Source organism: Denticeps clupeoides, chromosome 1 (genome assembly GCF_900700375.1).
Source record: "Denticeps clupeoides chromosome 1, fDenClu1.1, whole genome shotgun sequence".
Taxonomy (NCBI): Eukaryota; Metazoa; Chordata; class Actinopteri; order Clupeiformes; family Denticipitidae; genus Denticeps; species Denticeps clupeoides.
The window spans coordinates 12,621,403-12,640,690 of NC_041707.1; the positions used below are offsets into that span (position 1 = coordinate 12,621,403).

The 19,288-nt window shown below is 42.4% G+C and overlaps 1 protein-coding gene across 1 annotated transcript; it reads right to left on the bottom strand.

Moving 5' to 3' along the window:
• Window positions 1–5,887: 5,887 nt before the first annotated feature.
• Window positions 5,888–19,141, bottom strand: nol10 (nucleolar protein 10). Its single transcript, XM_028978800.1, has 21 exons — window positions 18,950–19,141; window positions 18,795–18,840; window positions 18,564–18,662; window positions 18,317–18,394; window positions 17,361–17,398; window positions 17,122–17,258; window positions 16,946–17,011; window positions 16,333–16,393; window positions 16,154–16,239; window positions 15,979–16,057; window positions 15,751–15,900; window positions 15,588–15,654; window positions 14,602–14,654; window positions 13,656–13,782; window positions 11,185–11,264; window positions 10,787–10,885; window positions 10,578–10,667; window positions 10,108–10,281; window positions 8,920–9,221; window positions 7,433–7,535; window positions 5,888–6,379 (listed from the first exon to the last, which is right to left on the bottom strand). The coding sequence occupies exons 1-21, from the start codon at window positions 19,013–19,015 to the stop codon at window positions 6,245–6,247; spliced, it is 2,136 nt and encodes a 711-aa protein (XP_028834633.1). The 5' UTR covers window positions 19,016–19,141; the 3' UTR covers window positions 5,888–6,244.
• Window positions 19,142–19,288: the final 147 nt, after the last annotated feature.

The following is a 19,288-nucleotide window of genomic DNA, read 5'->3' on the forward strand; positions in this document are numbered from 1 at the left end:
AGTTTGTCATTGCCTCTCTTCCCCCTGCGGCCGCAACACCTGTACCCTTCTGAAATGGGTGTCTTCCTAGCATTTAGTGATTTTCTGGGCTTCCACATTATGGACCCAGAGATATTACATCAAGAGAAACTACTGGGTGGGTGGCAGCTGACTGCAGGTCATTTCCTGTACTATGGAAACAATATAAAAAGAAAATCTGCTCAGTTCAGTTCTTCCCAGTGCTCAGCATGTCATCCATAGCCAACATTAACCGCTTCTGTCACAAATGTCACATTACATTTTCCATACTTCCCCCACTCCCTATTTCATCAGAAGTTCCATGGTGACCATGTTTACTGCTTACCATTGTCAGTGTGACTCACCCTGCACCTGGTCAGCTCTGCTTGAATGGCCTAAAACGTCAGCTTTGCCGCTGCTTAATGCATATCAGAGGAAAAATATTTTTACAATGCGCTCATACCATAATGCAAACTAAGTTATTGTAAATTCATGCAATAATAATAGGCAGAGATGTCCTAGCGTGTAAGGAAGCGAACTTGTAATCGGAACATTCCAGGTTCAAATACCGAGCCACTTAGGATCCACTGAGGATCCCCTGAGCAAGGTACCATCCCCACACACTGCTCAGAATCATTTATAGGCCATGTACGTGGGGGAACACATACAACAAATTTGTTCCTGGTTGATGGTGTCTCTCAAGCACAACAGTATAAATCAGAAATGATATAGGCTAATATGTTATATACAGAAAATACAAAGATTACAGAGATTTTACATAAAGTGCAGTTGTAATGTGTGTGACAGCTCAGCTGTTTAGGAGGTTGAATCATGGGTGTTGGAATTCAGCAAATGTCTGCCACAGAAACACAGATTAAGAAATATTTACAGCTAGTAAAACAAGGAATGAAGTTGCCCAGATGCATGTACACACATGCAGGTAATAAACACATTCAGGTACTAGGAATGTGCGTAGTATTTGGACATGCCGTACAAACCTAGCATCAGTAATTTATAATAAAAGGTTAAGCATAGCAACCTTGCCCATCTTTTCATGTACGGGCGTGGAGAAGAATGGTATGAAACAGTCAGTGTTCCCACACAGCCTTCTCACGCACCTTCATTAATTATCTTGTGAACAAACATAGTGGTTCTCCTGGTGCTAACTGGCTTCCAAACTTAATTTATAATTGCATCATATCCTAACCATCATATACTACTAATTTGTTTGGAAATCCATTATATCATTTTACATGATCACCGTATTTTTTATATGTATGTATGTGTGTGTGTGTGTGTGTGTGTGTGTGTGTGTGTGTGTGTGTGTGTGTGTGTGTGTGTATATATATATATATATATATATATATATATATAAACAGTTGATTGTGTCACTGTTGGTACTGTTTGCAAATTTGGCCTTCATGGCTAAGGCTAGACTAAAGGAGTCATGGTTCACCTATGATGAAATGGAACAGGATTATATGACGCATACAAAACAGTACAGTAGAAATTATCATCATATAACATTATAGCAGAAATGAATCTAATTCTCACTTTTCAAAAATGTTCTATATTATTTTTATTACGTTTTTCATTAAGAGCAATTTATTATTATTAAACATTTGTTTTGATGCCCATGTAAGGTACACCACTGGAACATAGCATCATTGCTGAATTTTATGACTTGTTAAGATGGCGGGCATGTAAGGTCTAGCCGTCTGAAACTCCTCAGACAGCGGCAGATGGACAGACGCCAAGAGCGACGTTGGTGAGATCACTCTCTCCATCCACAGGCCTGGAGTCAGCACATTCTCACTTGGTCTCTTGGGGGAAACAAGAGAATGAAACAAAGGGTGAGGAAGCTCTGAGGTGGAAGGCAACAAAAGAGACTTTTATGGCATCACACTGGCCATCTCTAGAACAGTGTCTGGGAGCAAAGGCTCCCACGTTTAGTCTCCTTTCTTTCCCCCGTCTGCTGCTATTAGACCAACCCTCTTCCAGTCTCTCCATGGTCAAAGCAATGATGAAAGAAGCGTCAAAGCCAAAGTGGCAGACAGTCATGACACCGCCCAATTTTCCTAGAAATTCACCCCTGTGCCCCCTTCCTGCTGCACTCTTTCTCCCACTGGGGGAAGAGTTTCTCCAGGGCCTTTTGAATTTCCCACCCAGTGGCCCATGCAGCCAGGCCCAGACAGTGACGTGTGTGAGGCTGCTCACCAGTGAAGAGTGCGGCGGGGAGGATTAGCCTGTCAAAGCAGTCCTGCCTTTTGTCTCGCCGCCAGCCAGGGCCATCGGTGGCCTGATTGCTTGCTGAGTTAAAGCCCGCCAAGATGGTGTACCTTGTCCCAGTTGCTGAACTACAACCCAGTGGAGCAGAGCCCAGGTTCAGTGTGTTGTAACACCAACACATCAATTAACATGTTCATCAGAATTACTATACAGTCTGGAGGCTTTCCTTCACATGAAAATATTTTCAAAAGAAGAAGGCTGGAAAATTTTACTGACAATTATCAGTAAATCCATTAGGTATATTAGATGCCAATGTCCTATATGTAGAGAAGAGGCAAATTATTCATATATTATGTACATTTACATTTATGGAATTTATCAGACGCCCTTATCCAGAGCGACTTAGAATCATTAGTTACAGGGACAGTCCCCCTGGAGACACTTAGGGTTAAATGTCTTGCTCAGGGACACAATGGGAATTTTGAATTTTTGCACTTGTTCATTTGTTTATTTAAACCTCTTTCATCTCTCCTGCCCTTTCTTTAGTCCACTTGACTCGACCCGTGACCCCGCCGAGAGCCCGTCTGACTAAATAATCTTGAAGTACTTAACGCCTGTGATGTGTCTGGGAGCCCTCAGCTCTCTGGGTTAAGCATTGTGCATTTATACTCGGGTTGAAATTTGGAAGCTGTCATTCAATCTAAAATTCACAGACCTATATTAAATAGATATAATATAGGTGTGTGAATTCAAAAAAATGTTTTACAAACACTTAGGAAAACAGTTTGGCCTGATATGTAGGTCACTAACCATCTTACCGACTGAGTCATTTTATTTAACCATATCTGTTACTTGGACTTAACTGTGGATTCAATAAGTGTCATGTTTTGATTCTTGTGGTTATGATGCTTTGCAACAACTTCGCATAGGGTGGTGACAGCATGTTAAAATGTTAATTTCCATTTCAGAGTGAAATATAGAATATGAACTGGCAGACTATAGGAAATCCTCAACAGCATGGGAAGCTGATGGCAATGCAGTCCATATGCAATGTCATTAGAGTTTAAGGTGGACTCATGACCCCCTCCATGTCTTTGTCATTGTGAATGACAGCAGATCTGGGACAGGAGAACTAGGTCAGGCACCATTTGGCATGTCCCGTGACACAGCACACTTTTTTTCCATCAGGAAAAGCCTAACCATGGTTAGTGTCCTGCAGAACAGGGAACCTTCATTCTGACGGTGAGAGAAAACCACACTTGACACAAATTCCTGTCACATGTGTGAGGTCAGACAAGCAAAACGGGAAATGTCACAAAAGTGCTCTTTTCTTGCTTAAGGTCAAAGCAGCAGGCAACAAGAGTTATTCAGGATTCTAACTTGGGTCAGAGGGTACGCAAGACCAGAAAAGTCCTCAGAACACAGATGTGAAAGCCAGTTGGTTTCTGGTCACCAGAATCGTTCAGAAGAACATGAAGCCTGATTGATATTAATGGCGTTCCTCTCTGCACACATTTCTTCTTCCTGTAGACAGTTGAGTGACGACAAAAAGTCTGTTTGCACATGAACAGTACAGAAAGTCCAGCCAGATGGAACAGTGTGTACGTTTCCTCCTCACCTCTAATTTGCTATATGCTTGTCCAAACCAGTTTTAAATCAGCTTGGGGACACTACCTCTTCCAAAAGAAGAACAGATTGCACTGGACTGGAGCCTATCCACAACTTTGAGTCATTACATCATTAAATTAAAGATAGACGATAGAGGTTAAGGAGGTTAAACAACAGTCTTTGACCTGTCAAAACCCCTATCTATCTATATCTACATATCTAAATAAATACAAAATTGAAGACACAGGACTATGAAATTACACACTTGAGGTTGTATAATAATATTAATAATAAAAAACGCAAACATTTGAGTCTCTTCAAAGCCGAGTGTTTTTGCTGTGATGGCAGCATTTTACACTCTTGGCTTCTCTCGACTTCATTACGTTGGACAGTGGGGATAGTTTTCCCACAGTCCTGAAGGTTTATGCTAAAGCCTTTCTTATCATTCACTCATGTTAATGAGCATCTCATGAAGCAGATTTTGATGATAATAGTGAACATAGCAGCCATGAGGGTAAAAAAACAGATTCATCAAACATACCTCACTTTCTCCTGCTACAAAAATGGTTTTATATTTCTGGAATTGGATTCTTCAAAATGGCTCCATCTTAGTCTCCATAACCACCGCAGAGTAGGTGTGTCCAACTTTTGACTGGTACAGTAAATGTACAGTATACTCACACACACATGCAGACAGTATAGGTATTGTCATAAAGACTTTAGGCAGAACCAGATTTGGTTACTTGTTTCTATCTGGTCCGGTTAGAGTGTGACAGCTAATGAGCCACGCGTATTCTTCACATACCACACACCTACACACACACACAAACAGACATACGCTCAAATTCGTTAATCAATAAGATAACTGATAAGCTGGCCTCCAGGCTCCCGATTCTCTGACCAGAATCAGATCCTATTGTCGCTTCAATGTGTAACTCGTGTAACTCGTCTTTTCTTTATTTTCATGACCATTTACATTGGTAGATTCTCACTGAAGGAATCAAAACTATGAATGAACACATGTGGAGTTATGTATGTAACAAAAGGTGGAGACCTGGCCTCCACAGTCACCGGACCTGAACCCAATTGAGATGGTTTGGGGTGAGCTGGACCGCAGAGTGAAGACAAAGGGGCCAACAAGTGCTAAACACCTCTGGGAACTCCTTCAAGACTGTTGGAAAACCATTTCAGGCGACGACCTCTTGAAGCTCATCGAGAGAATGCCAAGAGTGTGCAAAGCAGTAATCAGAGCAAAGGGTGGATATTTTGACGAAACTAGAATATAAATGTGTGTGTGTGTGTGTGTATATATATATATATATATAAAATACATGTTTTCAGCTATTTCACCTTTTTTTATTAAGTACATAACTCCACGTGTAGTTTTGATGCCTTCAGTGGGAATCTACCAATGTAAATGGTCATGAAAATAAAGAAAACACATTGAAGGAGAAGGTGTGTCCAAACTTTTGGCCTGTACTGCAGATACATCTACAAGTCAACCACTAACAAGAAATCAGGGCTACCAGGTAAATTGTACCAAAAAAAAAAACTTTCTACACATTCTGTGAAAACTAATTGAAGAAACCTTGGTTTGTTGCAAAGTTCAACTTCCGCACTGGCTGTGTCGGGTGAAGCGCCTAGTTCGAAGGACAAGGGCGCCAGATAAAAGGCCTCGGGAGGGGGGGGGGGGGGGGGGGGGCTTCAGGCCAGAAGAGAGGAGGAGCTGGTATCAGAAGATCGGCTCTACGTGTAAAGGGGGAGCGTCGGGGGGGGCAGCCATGTGCAAGTGTGTGGGCGAGGGCACCATGAGGGGGAGGAGCGGCTAATTCCAAGAATCCGGGCCTCATTTCCCAGTTTCCCTTTGTTCGTCTCCCTCCATTTTTCATCCTTGTGCGTGTTAAGGTTGAGCAGAAAACATTTGTGATGGTCTGCTAGTGAAATGTGGCACATCTTTAATTAAAATGTAATTAAAGGCTGTTCCAAAATGCTAAAATCCAAATTGCTACGGCAGCCATCACCCCAGCACACACAGAACAAAGACACAGTGAGGTTTGGTAAAAAGGGGTTTATACTCTGTTGTTTAGTCTGTACAGACGATAACAGGAGAAGAACGCGTTGAAGGTCATCATCCTTCAGCTGCGAACGTACAACAATCGTGTTAAGAAAAACCTGCACGCATATACACACACAGACACGCATGCTCATTCGCGCTCTCCTATTGTAATAATATATAATAAATGGTCTTATTTACTTTACAGCAGCTTCTCAAAGGTTTTTGACAGGAACACAAAAATGGCTGGCTGTTGTTTAAAAAGGAGACGCTGAGACAGCTTCTCATTGGCTTGCTTTATGCTCCTTTAAGGCCTCCTGTGGGCCCCTGGAGAGACCCTGACTTGTGCAGATGAGCTCAGAAGTGTCGCCTGGCCCCGCCCCTTCCTCTGCCACGGCCCCTCGAATGCAGGTGACCCGCAGTGCGCCTCAGCTTCCTCCTCTCCTCGTGATGGTCTCGCTCCGCCTGCTGCTGTGAGCGTATCTTGTCAGACTGATGGAACAAGAGCGACAACACGTGGTTTACAAGTCAATTAATAAAGGTACATTTCAAATAAAGTTACACATACTGATTAAGCGCCTTGAGTAGGACTTAATGTGCCTTCCTATCAGCACGTGGCACGGGCCATGACACGCCTCTTCTCGAACTGGCAGCACGCCCCCGAGCTTCCCCCTCTCCTCTTTCAATCAACTCTCACCCCACAGACACGCGCCACAACATCCAGAAGCCCTGTGATGGACCCCCGGAGAATTATGGAAGTGGGGCGGAGGCCAAACCATCCACATTATCTAGTTATTTCAATCACGATGATGTAATGGGCCTTTGACGAACATCTCTTGAAGCAGGGTGGTCCACACAGGCGGAAGGGGAATAATTTGTTTGTGGTGGGCACCTCAAACATCCTTCTGGCCTCAGAAAAGCTGAGAGCAGAGCAAGTCCGAGGATGTGGTGGGATTACAGCACGGCTCATCTGGATTACAGCAGACACGACATTTTCAGTGAAATCCTGCCTGCTGGTTTGGCAAAGCAGTGAGAGAACTTTCCGTGGGCTTCTCCTCTAGACTCAATTCACGTGCAAGAATTTACATTGTGCAATGGAGAGAAAGAAATACAATAAAGAAAGAAAGAAAGACCAGCATTCTTGGTGACCAATTGGTAGGTCAGCAGAAACCCATGAGGACAGTTCCAGACAACTGACCCCTATCACCCACACAGTGAGCAGGAGGGGCCGCGGCTTACACATGAATGGTAATGTCTGAGGGAAAATATCATTACAAGATGATATCTACTGCACGGTGGTCAGCAGCAAAAATAAAAGAAAACTGTAACATGTGATTACAAATATGTAGAACACCCAATATAACCGTCCCAAGACGTACACTACACTATCATTGTTTCAAGTGTCTAAAAGTAAGAAGGATCTTGGTTTTTGACCTATGACCCTCTGATGGACTGAGGACATTGATAAGGCTACAAGCCTGTTGAAACATCAGATGAGGGAGAAGAGATCAGCTTAAGAAAAGAGAGGTGGAGATTCTGCCGCACCTTCTTCAGGGTGAATGTCAGCTGCTTGCTGCCCACTGCTGTGTCATTCAGGTTCATAATCCCAGAGCGTTCCTCCAGCTTCAGACGCTCCTCCAGAGAGGCCCTGTTATACACACACACACACACACACACACACAGATTATCATACATCACAAACCTTACAAAAATGTTGACCAAAACACAGATGAGTGTCGATCCAGTGACGAGGGTCAGGGTCTAACAGCCTCAGGTATTACCCAGTGATAACACTCAGGTCACGGTATCATAAAGCTGATCACCAGGTATTTAAGACTTTAAGTAATCACAGAGTAAACATGTCTACAGCTGATGGAATCACAGCAGACTGAAATGGATTTGTGGGACTGTAACTCAACAGAGGAATGTCTTTAATGCATACGGACTTCCTTCAAACCATCATCCTTTCCTGCACTCAGCATGTGTCACCCATCAATAAACCAATATGGCTTTTAACAACCCCTGGAATGCCAGGAAGGCAAATGGTCAGCATGGCAAAGGGCTGGGGTAGAGGGACAGGAAACATAAGGTCGTGGAGCCATGACAAATATATTACATCTCTTCAGGGGCCTTTCAGAGTAAATGAAATGTAAAGAGGCACCTAAAATATCCCAGGATGTGCTACAGAAAGGAGGGGTCTGACCTGTAAGCCGAAAGGTTGGGGTGACCTAGCGCAAAAAGTGTGATGACAGGTTTTTCTTGCTCTGAAGATCTTGTGCACGATGACCTGCAGACCGCATTCCTGTCCCGATTACACTCCTGGTAACCACTTTGGTACCACTCCATTAAATCCATTTAAATTGGTTTCAAAAACTATAATTGTCAATCCTCATCAAGAACGATAAACTGTTTAGCCCCATGAAGCAAAGGCAGGATAACAGCATTGCTGAATATATAACTTGATTTACATGTGCATAGATTACGTCTTAAATTTAAGATACTTCTAAAATAAGAAGTATTAAGTGGAATTCCATTTTTTTTTTGTTTTTTTTTACAATAATATCAAAACATCCATGTGTGACTGCATCTGCTACACTGGCTATTTTGAACTCAGAGTAAACGCCTGAATCCAATCAGACTTTTGTACTTTTTTGAGATGGGAATGTGCTAGACTGAAAAAAAGACACCAGTGCACCCCTACTGACTGGCAATTTTTAGTACCTCTCAACCCCATTTGTTTTAATGGCAAAACAGCAACTTCAGTTGTTCCAGCTACAGTGTCTAATTTCAAACTATGTTTCTATTTGCAGACTCTAGGGCCTAATTAGGCAACATGGCTGAAGCATTTTTAGCTGCGTTTGGATGTAAGGCAAAGTAGCCATGTTGTCCATGTTCTCATAGTCATCGATCCCAGCAAATCGATTCAGCGTTTCAAACAGAATTCATTCTGCTCCAAATAAATCTCTCCATATGAGCCACTGGGGAAGTAGTTGGCCCAAACAGTCAGTCCAGAGAGGGACAGAACAACTCACTTCTGCAGCTTCTGCTTCCGGGCCATGTCGCCAAAACTGCGGAACTCCTCCCCGGCCTTGATCTGATAGAAGCGCGGATCCTTCTGGCTGTGACCCTGCGCCCGGTTTTGACTCTTCACTGTGTTTGACGCCTGCAGGTCAGTGTTGCGGTCCAGCAGCTTCCTCTCCCTCTCCTTCATCTTGCGGTTGCGCTCCTCCAGCCGAAGGAGGCGCCGCTGCTCCCGCACCTCCTCCACCCAGCTTTTGTCATCATCTGAGCTCTCCTCATCAGAGCTGGCACGACCCTCCAGCTCCTCCTCTTCCTGTTGTGCCATCAATAGGTGGAGGAAAGGTAAGGTTGAAAATTTCACTTTGCAAAAAATCTTTCCAAATCTTTACTAACTGCTCAGCTTCAGACCATAAGAATCCTCACACTGCAACTGCACTTACCAGACCAGTGGTTTGTGTTCCAGCTCTCCAACCAAACCTTAGCCAGGCTTAGAAAATCATTAATAAGGGGTGGTAGTAGCTATGAACCAGAAGACCACAAAGTCAGGGGTTCAAACCCCGCTTACTAATAATAAAGTTAAGTGATTGTCATATGTGATACACAGCAGCACAGCACACAGTGCACACAGTGAAATTTGCCCTCAGCATTTAACCCATCACCCTGAGTGAGCAGTGGGCAGCCATGAAAGGTGCCCGGGGAGCAGTGTGTGGGGACGGTGCTTTGCTCAGTGGCACCTCAGTGGCACCTTGGCAGATCGGGATTCGAATCGGCAACCTTATGATTACAGGGCCACTTCCTTAACCGCTAGGCCACCACTGCCCCATTATCATTGTGTCCCTGAGCAAGACACTTAACCCTGAGTTTCTCCAGGTGGACTGTCCCTGTAACTACTGATCATAAGTTGCTCTGGAGGAGGGTGTCTAAAGGGCATAATGTAAATGTAATAGGCCAACAGTAAATGTTGCAGGTTAAAATCAGTCTTATTGTTTGAATAAGAAGCTCCCAGGAAGATACAAAGACCAGACCAGCCCAGACCCCCTAGAAATTCACCCCAATCTAATCTGACTTCTCTCCCTTCAAACCCCATGGAGAGGCTCTGTCTATCATTTGTAGTGTGCAAGCAACCTGCCAGTTTGGTTGATCTGATCCTAGTTAATCAAGGGGTGTTTTTCACTGTACAAGCCTCCTGCTCCTCTTACCTGCTCCTCGGCCTCCATCTGAACAAGCTGCTGTAGCTTCTTCCTCCTCTTCTGGCTGACCTTGGACACGATGGGGTTCAGCAGGCGGTACTCCTCGCTCTGCTCATCCACCTGGTAGTCGGGGTTCTCAAACATCATCTTGAACCGGTTGTCGCTGAGAATGTTTGTCGTAGCCTGGATTGCAGATGTATTGAGCGACAGTGTAAGGTGCTGTTTATGTTCTTCTACATAAAACAGCAGGGTTTCACTCTTTTTCTGTCTGGCTACTAATTAACCACTACAATTATGAATATTTAGGGTTTGAGGAAAAAGAAAACATCTCACTTACTATACAGGTAATTACTTTCTCTTTGAACACCAAAATGTTAAAGACGTGCAATTTTTTGGATAATGAAGGAGCTGAAGCAAGCTGACACGCAACTCGGCCTGTTAGCGTGCGGCAGGTATATTTTATGTGCACAGACTCTCACCTTGCCCTTCTTCTTTGATCCAATTTGGGCCTCGTGTTCACCATCTTCCATCAGTTTAATGGCCAGCTCTTTATTCACCTTGGGGAGCTTCTGTCTCAGACAAAGGCAGAAAAAGGCACAAGGGGAGAAGATGAGGTCTGTGGGATCCTACTGAGGTCTGTGGGATCATTTAGGTTATTCCTGATTTAACACTGATACACTGAACACACCTTGAGCTGCACTCTCTGTGCTCTGGACTCTTCTATCTTCTGCCGGATCTTGTCCTTGCGGTATTCTTCATATGCAAAAGGATTTGTCATCGTTTTAACCTGAAATAAAAAAAAAAAAGACATAATGTGTCATACTGCAATAAATGTGGTGCAATAAAGTAAAAGCCACATAGAGTGGAAATGCAATACGGCACATTATTACTGCCTTCACAAGGCTATTAAATTCTTTTTTTGTGTGTGTGTGTTCATTTGTACATAAATATACTTCCACTAAAAATGTGGTTTTCCAGTCCCCCCCTTCAGAAGTATCAGTCTCTCTCTCACACACACACACACACACACACACACACACACACACACACACACGCAAGAATAACTATAATGTGAGAACCTACTACCTTGTGGTATAATCGGATGTCCATGAAGAACCCATGCATGTAGGCCCGGAGGAGTGGTGATCCAATCAGATGAGATAGACCTTAATTTTAAAAAAAGGGGACAAAATGTTAGAACCCATTTATACAGAGTCCTATATAAGGGCACCATACACTTGTTACGTACATACATAATTTTAGCAGAAGCAGTCTGTTCACAATACATATGATCACATGAATCACAAATTCACCTTTGAACAAAATTGAGTGACGTAATTCATAAGCATATGTATTAAAAAATACTCCTGAAACTTTTAGAAGTGTTTGAGTAGGAAAGTGTTGCACAAAATGTATTGTCTGATTGAGTGAAGTTTTTGAAGACAGATTATTCCTGTCACATGGTCATTAAACTATCATACAAGCCTAATAGGACACCCACAATAACTGTGAAACGAGGATTTTCCAAAAGACAGAGTGAATTCAATAGCCTTGATCTTTGGATACGATGGCCTCATACGCAGCTACCGCAATGGAAAACCTCCAGATCTACTTTAACAAGTTACGTAAAGCCCTTTTGTGACCGACTAACCTTCATCTGGAAGGCTCACTGTGGTTTAGATGAATCATATGGATCCATTTCACCCTGCCTCAAACCCTGAACCCCACCAAGCACAGTGGGGTTTGCTGAAGCCAGAAGTGAGAAAAGGAGTCCAAAAACCCACTCTTCCCTCTGGGTGACTTCCTGTAACACAAGGCCTGGTGTTATGAGGTTTTTGTAAAGGCGTCTGGCAGGGTGCCTGATGCATGCGGGGAAGGTCTTGGGTGGCCTGTTAATTACCCCAGTGCAAATGGAGCCGGCATCAGCATAGGACACCATGAATCAATCAGTGGTGCTGATTTGGCACATGCACAGTTCAAAGAAGGGGTTTGGCAGTAAACTTCCAGAGCTCAACAAAGGAGTTTTCAATAATTTATCAGACAAGAAAAGGAAACTCACGAGCTATCAGTCCGCTCTACTGTACTGGAAAACATTAAAAGTCACTGAAACATTTTTTTTTTAAAATTACCCACTAAACAAGGACCATTATCACAGCATGAATATTTGGCTACAGCTACACTGGCCATGGGCAAGGTTTCTAAATTTTCCCTAAATTTGACTATAATGTGCATTAATACAGCGGAACCCATACTAGTTCATATTCCATCTACCTTCTGAATTCAAGAGGTTTGTGAGTAGTACACAGTACTACCACAGTAACCAACTCTGTTTCACCTCACACACTCTGCTCATTGTCTAAAATAAGCCTGGATCTCACACCTGCCGTCTGCCATGTATTCCTGCAACTCAGTCACCTCCTTGAAGGAAAAGCTAAGAGGTCGACCTAAAGGCTCATCGGCATTACCCGAATTTAACAAACTAACCAGGTTATTTCGCAGCACACTGGATGAGTGAGAATTTGTTTGATTCCATGTGCCAAGCTACACTGGATAACAGCGTCTGCCACCACCAAGAGTGACAGACTGGTCAGGGGGAAGCATTTACACAAAACCCTTCATACAAGTCATTGCATATCCAATTGAAGAATATACACTCTGGAAATTACAAGTGAGTGAGTTAATAGTCTAAATAATGTTCCCATTTCAACTAGTAACCAGTGACGCTGCGTGTGTGTAAAAGAGCTGATTTGCAAGTTAGTGATAGCAGATGAAAAAAAGATCCTTTGTCATTATGTAATCGTGTCAGCAGTTGTCAGTGAACGGCCACCCTGAGGGTAGCCAAGGATGGAGTCGAATTCCAGGTCTGAGTTATAGTCTGTACATAGAGCTAAAAATTATTTCAGCTACTAATTTAATGAAAATGTAAGTGCTTCGTTCAAGCCACTAGGGGTGAGGGTGTCCACTGATAAAGAAGTATTTGCTTCACCTAGACATTTAGTTATGTGTATTATGTAACTTCAGTTAGAAATGCAATCCTTGGAGATTAGCGCATGTGTGTGTGTGTGTGTGTGTGTGTGATGCAGGCATGTTCAAAGATGAGGAGAAAAAGAGGACACCTAATGCCCCTCCCCCGAGTTCACTAAAAAAGATCTCCAGTTTCCCCTTTAGCTCATCCCAACCAATACTCTACCCCCCCCCTGCCCTGCTCTGGCCAATCACCATCTCTTCTTCATGTCATCTGATCACTGTTCTGCTGATGCCTGCATTCCTCCACTCTGTACCTCCAAACCTTCCACCCTTCTTCTACTAAAAACTATCTTTGGTGGTCTTGCGCATTCGAGTTCACGGAGTACAGCGCCATGATAAGCCAGTTATCAGTCCCTTCCCTGGCGGTGACCGGAGAACTGATCCACTCCCTTAACCAGGAAAATTTGATGCCAACACCACCTGGGTTCTATTACCACAAAATGCAAATGCATGGAAAATGCTGATAAATAATACAGCTTCAGCACATGCGACCTGAAGAGAGTCTGTTAGAAAAGTCTGGAGCAAGATACCCAAGTTCTCCAAGTCTTTTCGGGTGACAAACTTGTAGTCATCGTAAATAGTTGACTCTGGGTTCTCCTCCAGCTCCTCTGTTAAGTTATCAAGGAAACAGCACCAACGTGGAGCAGGGCCTAAAGCCTGGAGGCAGAAAAAAAGTCAGAAGACAGGAGGAGGCCAAAGATGGGAAGAAGGACATAAATGGCATAAAGCAGATTAACAGAGTAGCAATAAAAAATGCAATAAATTACTGGACAGAAAACTTACATCTTTAAACCAGCTGGGATATATACATGTATAATAATGGCTGACATCTTAAAATTACCCAATTTACATTAAAGACATTCCAACTTGACATTTCCCCATAAACACATTATTAGGTTAATAAAAATTAAAATAATACAAAATGCCTCTGTATGACTTTGGAAAAAGCCTTGATCGCAGATTCATATCAAAGGTTGTGAGCACATGTGACTGTAAGACTTGTCCTTTGCGTACACTTTACAGAACTGTCTTTAATCCAGCTCAAACAACAGGTGACCACCTTCCCGTGCCGCTTCATTTCTCCTCAACGTACAAAGCGCACGACTGTACTGTATACAGGTGGAATGGGGTTGTTGAGGTCACGTGGAGGACTTGATGACAGTATCAACAGGACAATGAAGCAAGGGCAGTCATAGTAGGAACATCAGGGCTTGTGACAACACTGGACATGACGTCAGGAAAAGCAGCACAGTAGCCATGACGCAGCTACTGCACATTGCACTATGGACAGAAAAAATCGATCACCGTTTCAGGACGTTTTCACCGTTTCATTACTTCCGCCGCCCCCAGCGAGTGGCAGCCTGTTACGGCAGCTCTGCTCATTTCTGATGCAATTTCCCCACTTGTGGGACTAATAAAGGTTGATCTTATCTTATCTTAGGACAAATAGTGATTGGGTTGGGAGAGATGAATTACCGGAATGTATAATGTGTTCATCTTGGGGTCTTCATTGGCTGTGAACAGCATACCTGTAAAATATAACACAGGAGACTTGACATGCCCTGACAAGCACACATGATTGAACATTTCTTAACATAAAAAAATGTCCGTCACACGGCATAACGTCAAGCTCATTCTGGCACACAAGCTCTATTACATTTTTTTGGAATACGTGAATGGGAAAATTGTGTGGACTGCTTTTTGACCAGAGCTGGAAAATTACAAAATATTTTTTCCTGTAGTGTGTCACTAAACACAGTATTTATTTAGTATTCCTAAACCTCTGCTGTGTGCCTTTTATTTTAACTGTATACGTTTCTGTTTACACAACCACACCCTGTAAAGACAAACACTACCACTGAAAGTACAGTTCCATGCCTCAAACAGATATGTCAATGCAGGATTTCAGCTGATATGCACTTCACACCATGAAACATGACTTGTGCCATCTAGAGGACGGTAAAAGGAACTGTTTAAGGCAATTAAGCTGGACAAAACATTAAAATGCATCTGAGAGCCGTGGATATAGACCTTGTTCAAGCACTGATGAGAAGATTAAATGATTATGGTTCATAAATTATTATGTAATGTAAAATCACACAATCACATCGTAATTGCAAAATAAATATCACAAGAGTGTAATAAACTAAGTATAACAAACCTGTATAAATAAAATACAGCGTGAAGTGATTGTCATTGTGACACAGTTCAGCACAGCACATGGTGACACAACAAAATGTGTCCTCTGCTTTTAATCATCACCCTTAATGAGCAGCGGGCAGCAATGACAGGCGCCCATGGAGCAGTGTGTGTGGGGACGGTGCTTTGCTCAGTAGCACCTTGGTGGTTAAGGGATTTGAACCAGCAACCTTCTGATTAAGGATCCACTTCCTTACCTGCTACGCCACCACTGCCACTGTCAGAATACATATTACATATATTTTTAGGGGAAGGTAACTCACCAGAATTGGGGTACACGCAGACGTCATTGATGTTGGTCTGAGGCTCCACAGAGCAGAAGATTTTACCCTATGAAAAAGGAGGACCAAGAACAACGCAATCATCAGTGTGAAACCCTGAGAATGTTGAAAGGTGTATGGTGTCAGACCAAATCTTTTGCTGTACCGTGTCACGGTGCCACATTTTTATAATCTTGGAGTCAGCAGAAAGCACCAGGTTCAGCTGATCATGGAAGTTGAGGGACTTGATGGGTAGGCCGTAGTAATGGTCTTTAACCAGCAGGGGGTGCGAAGAGCGCAAATCATACAGTAGGACCTGAAGAGACAAAAAACGCAGTTACTGCTCCATTCCTTCCCCTTCCTCAGAAGCTCTCGACACTGGTTGTTAACCTACCTGACCAGTGCTGGTTCCTACTGCCATGTTTAGGGCACCACTAAATTTGAGGGCACTGACTGATGGCAAACCATCAACTCTGCAAATATGCACACATACATGAAAAGATTCAGAAAACTGGATAAAGGACACTGTAGTAAAAATGAAAGATGAGTGATGTAGAATGTAAACTGACTCTGTGTTCTCAGTCACACTGCTGAGGGCACAATCCAGCAGGGCGACTCGGTTCCTGACACGGGGGTCCCAGCACTCAACTTTTCCCTGTGCCATACAGGAAAAAGCACATTTCATTCAAACTTTTGTCTACTTCTGGCCCTATCACACAAACTACCAACTATTATCAAATTAACCCACCTCTATTGTTCCAGCAGCAAACAGTTGATGAACCGGGTTGATGTCACACACATTATGCTCCCTGTTGATCACGAAACGTGACAATTAATCAAGCAGTTGTGCAACTGATTAACCACAACATTTTTAGGCCAACATGAACGTCATCATCCTGAACATGGCTCACAAATGAGGGGTAAGCAACAGCCCAAACAAAATGCCGGATGTCTCCTGATTATTAATCCAAGTCACCACCAGTCACCACTGACACTGTAGCTGACCAGCCCTTTTTAATGAATATCCTGAACCTACACTCTACATTCGTTTAATGTCTCAGAGCCTCCCTGGACAGCCACTGTAACCTTATCTATACTTCCAGAGAACCTGGGCATGGTCAGGTTTTTTCACATTTACATGGGGTCTTACAGACTTTACAACCACCAACCTACATTAATTAATCTACTTTACAATCAACAGCATCTGCAGCTCTAATTGCCTACAGTGAAATTTCACATTTCTGTGGCATTCATCACACCACTGCGATATACGTCTGTCTGAAATATTGATTCTGAGATGCTCTGTGCTCATCCACAACATTTGCTTTGCAGGCGCATCGACTTCACGGGTGAATACTCACGTGGCGCTGGTCTGTAAGGAGTTGAGGAATCTGCCCTGCTCAAGATTCAGTCGGAAAATCTCAGAACTAAAAGACATAACATCGTTGGTTTTTGTATTAGTGTCATATAGCAATGAAATTTACAGAATCAAACAAAAAAAATATATGTAAGACAATGACTAACAATGATCCCATACCTTGCACCAACAAAGTAGAGGTCACAGGAAGGGTAATGGTAAGAGAAGTCTCTGCCAAACTTTGGGATACGCGTCTTGTAGTAGTGGCCATGCTGAGAGTGGAACTCCACATAACGGTCAGTGTGCAGAAAGACCAACTATGGAAACAGAGGTGGAAAATAACGCTTGTGTGGTTATATAAAAGTACTGTGTTTTTCACTCCAAAAATACATTTATTTGAGTGAAGATGGTAATCGCACCTTTGAGTAGTCTTCAGAGAGAATGTCAAATGCCACCACTGAAAACAAAAAAAAACACGTCATACATTTACTATAATGAGGAGAAGATATTAATTAACTTATACACAATTATATATGAACTGAATTAACATAATAATGGACATTGTTGCTGCTTGCATTTTATTGTGTCCATGTTCAAGGGAACACATTAAGGAGCTGCTATCACTGTTATTAAATAATGAGAAATTGTGTGTTGTATTATATTCAAACTCATATTGTATCATAAGAACAGTATTGCATTATTTATCATAACATGACCATAGACTATACTTCAAATGATTGCTCAAATGACCAGAAACCATTGATATTCTCACAACAGTATCTGAATCGTGAACCAATGTTTTAATCACTCATACACATCTAGGTCAATCTAGCATTTGCTATGAATACCAGTGCTTGGTCATGAAATTCACCTGCTTCATTGGCATCATGAAAGTTACACTGTGGTGACACAAACTAAATTATTTAACATTTGTTGCAATAAATTATTGTGATTATTATTAAACATTTATGGTATTAGGTTTAATACGAAACAGTTTAAGGGTGGAGGTAATGGATATATGTTTAGCCAAAGGCCATAACCTCTCACTATTTTTCTATTGCTTAAAAAGTTAATAGGAGGAGTCCCAGACTATTTCAGGTGTACAGTGTCTGCAATAAATGTTGGCGATCAGGTGAAGGACGAGGAGTGTAAGCATCATGTTTAAATATTAAGTAACATGCTCATCTGTTGAGATAGACTTTCATTATGATGATGGCAATTCAGCACTACTGGAGTGTGACATGGAACATGTGACACCACTATGCAAGTTGCTGAAATCCACTGAAGTGGTTGTATGATCCTAAGCACGGCGCAGCCAGTATCAGATTTACCGCAGCATCAGAACATGCAAATCCACATTTTGATGACACTTTACCATCAGAGTCCAGGCACCTCTCAAACTTCAGAGATAACTGGTAGGTGTCATAGCAACGAATCCTGGGTTTGTAGGTGCCTGTAAATAATTGGAAAAACTTTAAGCCAAAAAAGTACAAAAAGCAAAAATTATATATATATATATATATATATATATATATATATATATATATATAAAGAAAACACTAATAGTTCATTCTGTTTTTGTAAAGAGCTCTTCAAAATATGCAGCAAATGACTCCGCTCACCTGCAGCTAGTACATATTGCCCATCACGAGAGACTTTGATGGACGTGCAAACCGTAGGCATCTCAAAATCTTGGATGAGCTCAATTCTTCGCTGCACATCTAGCAAACAAAGGATGAAAAAACATAATAGGCATTGAGCTAAACAATTTAAAATTTGACCAAGTTTGAGTTATATTTAGTAGAAAGTGTTTACATCACTGACAAAGAACAGGTTATTCTATCAACACTCACCCACATCCTTCTTTTGTAAAGCCCTTTTCTTCCGGTCTGATAACCACTAGAAACAAAGTAAAAACACGTAAAAGTAAGTAAAAAAATAAACAAGAAAAATCGAAAAAAGGTCAACAGCCCAATGCTGGGTGGAGTAAGGGCTGAAGATGCCGTACCTGTGGAAGAGACTTCCCGTAACTCAGGTTATAAATCTTCACGTTGTTCACATTGGACACCTGCATATTGACGGCTGTCTGGACATATCATCGACAATAGCGCAGATCGGAGGAGTTAACTTCAGCGAAATCAGCTGACGATCAACCCCTTATGCCGCGACCCACGTTGCGACAACAACAGTAGTCGCAGTGCGTCACTTTTACTGTCCGTGTGGAAACGAGAAAGTCGATGGAAAAGGTTCCGCCTTGTCACGCACGCATGGGAAAAAGACGTCTGCTAACAGCAATTTTAGCAAAATGTACAGATCATCAATCTCAAAATGATTTAATTAATATGAT